General features: G+C 35.2%; 1 protein-coding gene across 1 annotated transcript; it reads left to right on the forward strand.

The window, feature by feature from the left end:
• Window positions 1–6,779: 6,779 nt before the first annotated feature.
• On the forward strand, window positions 6,780–7,877 carry LOC149144247 (aspartic proteinase nepenthesin-1-like). Its single transcript, XM_089452087.1, has one exon. It carries the CDS (start codon window positions 6,780–6,782, stop codon window positions 7,875–7,877), a length of 1,098 nt encoding a protein of 365 aa, XP_089308213.1.
• Window positions 7,878–8,526: the final 649 nt, after the last annotated feature.

Here is an 8,526-nt window from a genome sequence, read left to right on the forward strand (position 1 = left end):
GAGCAGAGAGCGCTCTGGAAACCTCAGGGCATCTCCCGTGCCAAACCCAAATGACAATGCGCCAAGACAGAGGCAGCTTAGCCCGATATAAGCCTGAAGCATTAATGCCATAGCATTGATCCAGAACCCGGAACCTGAGATCTGTCATAGTCGCCATGCTTGAAATAAATTCAAGCCAACTCCGAGGCTGCAGTAGAGTAAATTCACTCACCTTGAACCTATTAATACCACCTACGGCCTGTACCATGCCGTCCGCCGGCCTGCCATCCATGGAGCCAGCTGTCTGACTGTTAAGGATTTTCATTGATAGCTGGAGGGAGCACCCGCATCCGGGTAATATTTTTTTAAATGTTACATGTGAACACCATATTAAATATTGAAAGAATTACAAATATCTATTATACGTTGAATTAAATTTGATATGTCTATGTATGTGAGAGAGAGAATTATGTATCATGTAGAGAAAGAATTACATATCTCCCTCATACTAATTTTTTTTTTACTTTCAATTTTTTTATAAATCTATCTAAAGTTTGATGTAAAATTAAGGTGGAAATTGAAATATTTTATTTATGAGATATTGATTTTTTTGTTATTAGTATTTTTAATTTGTTAATCTAAATATTATTTTATTATTTTTAAATGTAAAGTTACCTGACAACATATCCCTCATATTAAGTTGTAGAGGGCCTGTCTAAAGAATTTAAAAAAACAAAAAAATAAATAAATGTTAAATGAATTTTTTGTTTATTAAAAATGATATAAAAAAAAGTATTACGAAATATATAATTAGAACGTTTTATTTAAAAAATAAAAAAATTAAGTCCATAAAATTTTGGATAGATGGTGTCTTGACCTAAATCACATGATGCAGATATAGTCTCACTAAATTTACCAAAAAAAATATTAAAAATTATGATAAAAAATAGATTAAAAATCGAGATTTTATCAATGTTAGCTAAAAGACTTACACGTAAGTATTTGGTAATCTCTATCCTAATACATTAAATTTAATGATGCATTAAATATTAAATGTAATTTTTTGTAATTTCGATCCCATAATCTGCTGCCCAACCTCAAAAACTGAACCCTTGGCCGAGAGACCAGAGTCTATAACAGCAAATTACAGAGTAAACAGAGTACTGTTCATATCAGTACTGATAACTACTGATGGCCAATAGAAAATAATTGTGAAGCTTATATATAGTATTTCATACAAATTCACATTGGATTCCCACAGTGCTAAGCTTAAAAGCTTTTATTGTAAAATATTAATGAACGTTAATAAGTACACTTTTGCAAGATAACCTCTGAAGATCTAGATACCATATACCAGCATTACATGCAGAACGGAGTTCAGTGAGAAGAAATAGCTTTTAGCGATCATCTCACTTTTTCACAGTGACATATGAAGATGTAGCTACTATATATCAATATTAGATACAGACCGAAGTTCAAGAAGAAGAAATAGATTGTACCGAATACTCGCATTTGTCCTAGAGACCTGGTTCAGAATGAACAATTTTGGAATAGCCATAACCACACATACCAAATGAACATGTCTCTTCATAAGGGCAGGCATTGAAGCAAGCTCCGCAGTGAGCCTTGTCATTATTAAGATCCACGCAGGTTCTTCCGCAGCAGCTTAAGCCATAACCACAGGCAAGGCCACATGATCCACAGTGGTGGGAATCCGAAGAAAGATCAACGCAATACCTGTTTAAGCAACAGGCGGAAGTGGATCCTTCAGGAGCAAAACGAGAACAAGCTCCGGGGTCATTAGCACACCACATGTTTCTTGGTTTCCTGCCCCTGGAGTTATAATTTGCTTTCAGAAAGCTCAAGTGACTCGATTGCAAGTTCAACTCTTTGCATTGGCATCCTGCATTGCTCAGAAATAAAGCCAGAAGTAGCACAGTAGCCAAGACTCGAACTGATGGCCTAATGGTAGATGCCATTGTCATTGAAACAGCGATCCCAATTTTCTCAAGCAGCAAACCCAGATACTCGAACTGATGGCCTAATGGTAGCTGCCATTGTCGTTGAGACAGCGATCCCAATTTTCTCAAGCAGCAAACCCAGATACTCGAACTGATGGCCTAATGGTAGCTGCCATTGTCATTGAGACAGCGATCCCAATTTTCTCAAGCAGCAAACCCAGATATCGGCCTTCCAGCTGATTTGATCCTGTGACCAATATGCTACTTCATTGAACAAAAAGCAATTTTGTTCACGTGAGGTATAGCGATTGAAAATGAAGGCCATCCATGTGGTTAGTGGCTTAAAGGCGATTGCTAATTTATAATTCAATGCTATCCATATCGACAAACAGCGTGGAGATGGAATCTCCAGAATGCTCACGCGTGGACCTATTACTGACAAATTAGGAGTATCTCCGGGCCAAGGATCGTGTGGACAATTCGACACAGGGGAATGGATGGCAGTGGGCAATCTCTGAAGAATCCGGAGGTTGGAGCTAATTTTGATGGAGCCATCAAACCAAGAAGAAGACAGTTATGCAGAACTGGTTCCGCATCTTAAATTCATTTCCTTCCCTAGACTGAGCAATAGTCATAATATCCTCCTCTGCAGTGATGCGACAGCCTCCACCCAGTATTTCATCAGTTACGAGAAACAAACAGAAACACAATCCACATCCATGCCCCTGTAAAACCCTCATAGCAATGGAATAAAATGCAGAAACAGAGGAATACACTGAAGTAGATACCCACTTCATAAATGAATGTGGGTAAAACTCACATGGCTTACTGAATAGTAGGTGGTATATTGTTGACTAGGGCACACAAGATGGCAAGAGCTAACCAACCTGTCACAGGGCATTAAATGCCTGGTTAGCTGCGCCTTGGATATCCGATATAACACACGGGCGCGGTGACTTTATAAATAAAAAATAATGAATGTGTGTTATAGGGATATCGAGGGCGCGGTTAACCAGGCATTTAATGCCTTATGGCAGGCTGGTTAGCTGTTGCCCACACAAGATATTCTCATGTTTGAACACAATAAATTATGAGGCATTGTCATTGTCTACCCAGTTCATAATGATTTTTTTGTCGGTGACAAAATTTTCAAATGTTTGAATAGTTTTTTAATTGTGGAAATAGATTCAGCACTATTAAAAATTCTGATACACCCAAATAAATAATTCTAAAAATTACTAAAATTTCTACTATTTTTAAAACAAAAATATACCCTAAATTAGGATAGCACTCTTACAAACTATGTCCTTGTCGCTGCCGGATCATTGAATTCTTATAATTGCATGTAAGATCGCGTACACTGGCGTCAAACAATTAAAGTTCATTATTGAACTGAGACTTCTGTGATCCATATCAATTTTTTTTGGAGAATCTTCGGTGAAAATCACATAGAAAAACTTATGTCGACACGTTTCGAACCATCTAGTGTGGTTCAACGTGTCGACATAAGTTTTTCTATGTGATTTTCGCCGAAGATTCTCCAAAAAAAATTAAAGTTCATGTAAACAAAATACAGGGGGTAATGACCTTAACTCTTAAGGATATTTTCATCAGCTTCGGCGATAAAAAAAAAAAAATTGACAGATGTTTGGACTGAAATGTCATTAACGTCGTTGATTGAAAAATCCGAGATACTGCTTGGGCCCGAAACTGGACTGTTGTTATAGTTGAAATTGGCCTTTTGTTATAATTGACAGTTCATATGCAAAAGCGGAGATGATTAGTCGGGCCCGAAATCTGACTTCTGTTATGATTGGGACATTGTTGTGGAGTGTGTAGAATCGTAGTTTTGGAAGTGAGTATTTAAAAAGAGTGTTAGCCTATATGCAGATGAAGTATTTAAAAAGAGTTTTAACCTATAAGCAGATAAATTCAGTTTTAGGATTAGAAATTACAGTTTGTTCTTTATTTTTGTTTTTAATGGAAACAAGTTAAAAGGCACCACTTCCATGGGTACTTGAGAACTATTTGGTTAAGAGGGAGATTAGGCTAGTCTTTTGTGGGTATTGGTCTAGAGATTTCATGGAGAGTGGAAGCTCATCCACAGTAAGGAGAATTTCTTCCTTTTCTTTATTATGATCCAATAAAACTTTGCAAGTATTGTTTTCATCCATTAATATAAATCTACCATTTTCATACATGTACTCATTGTTTCTACTGCCATTGTGACCAATGTAAAGGATCTAAGCAATAATTTCCTATGTAATGTCGATATCAGATAAACAACCTCGTTTTCTCACAATATCTCTTCCTTCCTTCAAGCTTGGCTTGTATGTCAAGTAGCACTTGGGTATGGTATAAGTTGGATGAGGCTTTCCATTGTTGTCGAGTTCAAGAGCCACCTCACACTTCATAATAAGATATCCCTCTACAACATCTAGCCCATTGTCACAACATGGTGGAAGCACACAACTAAGAACTAGACTATAGAAAAAGCAAGGTGACACCAAAGGTGGCGAAGTCATTGTGGGGTGGGGGGTGAGGGTTAAAGTGTCGCAAAAGGACTGGAGAATGTAGATTGAGGGTTAAAGTGTGGCGAAAGGACTGGAGAATGCAGATTGCGGGTTAAAGTGTGGCAAAAGCACTGGAGAATGCAGATTGAACAAGAGGGGATTCTCAAACCTATGACTAGATCATTAGGGCACTCACAAATGAGGCAAGGGAGTAGGTGTAAAAGCACCAACGAAGAGGGGAAACCCTCAAACACCTAACGATGCCAACCCAATCATGGGAGATGCAGAAGGAAATGGTCAAGCCAAATGGAAACCTAAACAACATAGCCAAAATGTCCTCTTGTTGAGGTAGACCATTAGAGTAACAAAAAAATCACAGAGCACATAATTAGGTGATAAAAAGGCTTAGAGTAATTAATGAAGTAAGTTAGGACAAGTCTCGAGTTAAATTCATAACATGGTGATTCAAGGCTTGGATGGGAAATGACAAACCACAATTATGAGACACCTTGGATGTCTAGTTCTAGAGCATTGAAGTGTCATGGGGGATTGCTTGACACATCCCCTCATTAGAAAGCAATCCCCTCTCATTAGTGTTGGGAGAAACGACTAGCATACCAACTCACAAGCACCATCTCTACATCTCAATTATTGTAACACAAAATGTGATATGTAGTTAAGGCTTTTTTTCATTTAAGATTTAAAAAATAATAATTAAAAAAAACAAACTTAAAATCAATCTTTGATTTTATAAGGTTAAATTAATTTAATATTATATACGAAAGAGAAAATAGGTATATATGTATGTTAAATTAAGATTAATATAAATAAGAAGTAGCTATAAAAAAAATTATTTTGATTCTTAATATAATAACAAATATATAAAAAAAATTATATATATATGTGTGTGTGTGTCAAGAAAAATGTCTCGTATATGTATAATGAGAGTTTTAATAAAATTAATCATATAGAAATATGAAATTTATATAAATATAAATAATATCATTAAAAATGTCTATAAATAATATTATTAAGAGTTAATACAAATTTATTTTAATTCTTGATTTTAGAAGTGTAATTTTTTTCTTAAGTTATACTAAAAAATAAATTTACATCTTGAGAGATTTGATTCCGCTCAACTTTTAATAGATTGTGATTTAAAATAGATTTATGATGCTTCATAATGAAATGTTAATATATGATGAACTCCTATATTTATAAATATTGATTTTGGAGTAAATTTTAACATTCTTTTTAATTGGTTAATATTTATTTTTTCAACCAAATAAATTAATTATCTAAAAATATTTAATAAATATTAAAGTTTGTTGTCAAATAAATATTAAACCATAGTTAATTTTATTATTTATTAAGTAATATAATAATTTATCATCAATTTTCTTTTTAGCCATTTTTTTAAATGTTTTGTAAAATAAAATGACAATTTAAATATTAAAAATATTTTATAGATTAAATATTAAATGTTTTAATAAAATTGTAATTTATATTATTAAAAATATAATTTTAAATATATAAATAAATATCACTTTTTATAGTTTTTATGGTCAATTTAATTGGTTGAGTTTATATTGCTAAAGTATCTCACTAATAAGAGGTCACTAGGGCAAAACTCTCTCATTAAGCTTATAAGTGGCCCTTTAAACTCTATTCAGAACTCAATATGAATATAAGCTTCTAAAAATCTCTTAAAATACTCCAATTATATAAATTACATATATCAAAACATTCATAGTAATAAATAAGTTTCAATTTTAATGTTTGATGTGTAAGGGTGTCTGTCCACCATCAAAATTGAAATTTTAATTATATTAGTTAGAAAAACACCAAAAAAATCTATGAAAAAATATAACCATACAAAACATTTAAATATATCAACTCAGGAAAAAATTTGAAAAAATTAAATACCTGTCTGCTCATATTAAATTTGTATTTAAAATAAATCTATATTAATAAAATTCTTTTATTCCAATTTCAATTTTGGTTTCTTCTGGAACTCTAGCAATAACAATACTATCAGAAACTAGAGAGAAAAACATGTGGGTCTGGAGACAGCTGCCGTTGCTTTTGCAGGATTGGAAAAGGTCAGAAATTGACCGTTGACCCTCCCAATGTCACTTTGTCCCGATGGAGATCGTACTTCCCATGCATCTTGCTGCCATCGTCATTCTGGGCCATGAAACACCTCCAACTCACTCACACTAATATTCAATTATATATCGTCATTGCTCGCATTTATAAATGGTAGCAGAATTGTATGTTGCAACATCATCAATTTCATTCTTAGCTTATTCGCATAATCGTTAACATGGTGGCCTCCAAGTTCGATTTCATCTTCTTGATCATCCTCTCACTGCAACTCTCTGCTGCAATATTGTTGTGTAATGGAATGTCTATGACCCTTCACGCCAGAAGGTCTTTGAGAGGAGGGATGAGAGTGAAAGGGCCTCTCTACTATAACGTCAGCGCCTTCGACTATTACATGGAATTATCTGTAGGCAGTCCTCCGCAGGATTTACTGGTGGTCATGGACACTGGCAGTAGTGTGGTGTGGGCAGCCTGCACCCCGACTTATACATGTACTCTGGATCCATACCCGTGCTTTGGATCCATCACCGTTTTTCTTCCCAACAAGTCATCGTCTGCTCGTCCTGTACAGTGTGCAGATCCAAAGTGCAGAGATGTGTGTGAAGAAGGGGGCTCGAGCACTTGCCCAGACAAGTGCTCTGGCAAGTGTCCAAACTATTATCTCCGCTATGGCTCGGGAAGTGCGTTCGGGCATCTACTGACTGACACCTTGACTTTGCCATCGGGATGTAGACAAATAACTAACTTTAGATTTGGATGCTCAGTGACTTCCCAGGGTGTTGCTGGTATTGCAGGATTTGGCAAAGGAAATTTGTCTTTGCCTTCTCAGCTTAGTGCTAGCATTGGCGATAAATTCGCGTATTGCCTCAACGATCAAAACACGGGCAGCATGGTAGTGCTGGGTGACAAGGCAGTTCGCACTAATATGACTTTGAAATACACTCCCTTTCTAACTAACTCCCAAACATCTTTTCAAGGATACAAGGAATTTTGTTACCTTCGTCTAAAAGGAGTGAGTATTGGTGGAAAATCTTTAACGTTTCCCTCCAATGTATCCACAATTGACATTAATGGCAACGGTGGAACTATCATAGATTCGGGCACTACTTACACTCAACTTCCCCAAGAAGTCTTTGATCAGATTGCAGCAGAATTTGCTTCGCAGATTGCATATCCTAGTGTTAAAGGTACAGTTGAAGGTTATGGACCGTGTTACAATGTATCTGGTGTGGCCAATGCCAATATTAAATTCCCTGAGTTTGCATTCCATTTTGGTGGTAGCTCAGACATGGTACTCCCTCAGGGAAATGTTTGGTAGCTCAGACATGGTACTCCCTCAGGGAAATGTTTTCTTGCAGGTGAAGTCAGACATTTACTGCTCCACATTTCAGGGATACAATGATACTTTTCCTAATGGACTTGCTATTATTCTAGGAAGCTATCAGCAGAGGAATTTGTATATATTGTATGGCGGAGATGAATCGTTTGGGCTTCACTCAACATGCGTGCTAGAAATTCTTCTGATCCATTAATGGCCTGCTGTTACGCTGCTATGATCCTATTCATATATAGTTTATCTATTTTCTCTTGATCTTTATATAGTTAAGCTGTTTCCTCTTCATTCATATATATCTATTCTATGTATTTCCTCTTGATCCATCTATATAGAGTGTCTAGGTATTTCCTCTTCATGCATGTTTTTTTCATGGTTTATCTCTATATATATATAGTACCTAGGTATTTCCTCTTGATCCATGCTTCTTTCATGGTTTATTCAACATTTTGAATAATAATCTCTATAAACTTCTCAAATTTCAGTGGTTTTACATATAGTGAAGTGATTTCAATGGTTTTACATATAATGAAGTGATTTATGAAGATCTAGTCTTCTTGTTTATTTTTATAATATAATTTGTAAAATTCTAGTGGAAAGACAAATAAAGGCCAATGATATTTTTATTGCGAAA

The sequence above is a fragment of the Pinus tabuliformis genome, chromosome X (assembly GCF_031772625.1).
Source record: "Pinus tabuliformis cultivar Carrire ecotype Pingquan chromosome X, CPIR1, whole genome shotgun sequence".
NCBI classification, from domain to species: Eukaryota; Viridiplantae; Streptophyta; class Pinopsida; order Pinales; family Pinaceae; genus Pinus; species Pinus tabuliformis.

Coding starts and splice junctions, on each gene's coding strand:
- LOC149144247 (XM_089452087.1), top strand. CDS start 6,780: ATGGTGGCCTCCAAGTTCGATTTCATCTTCTTGATCATCCTCTCACTG.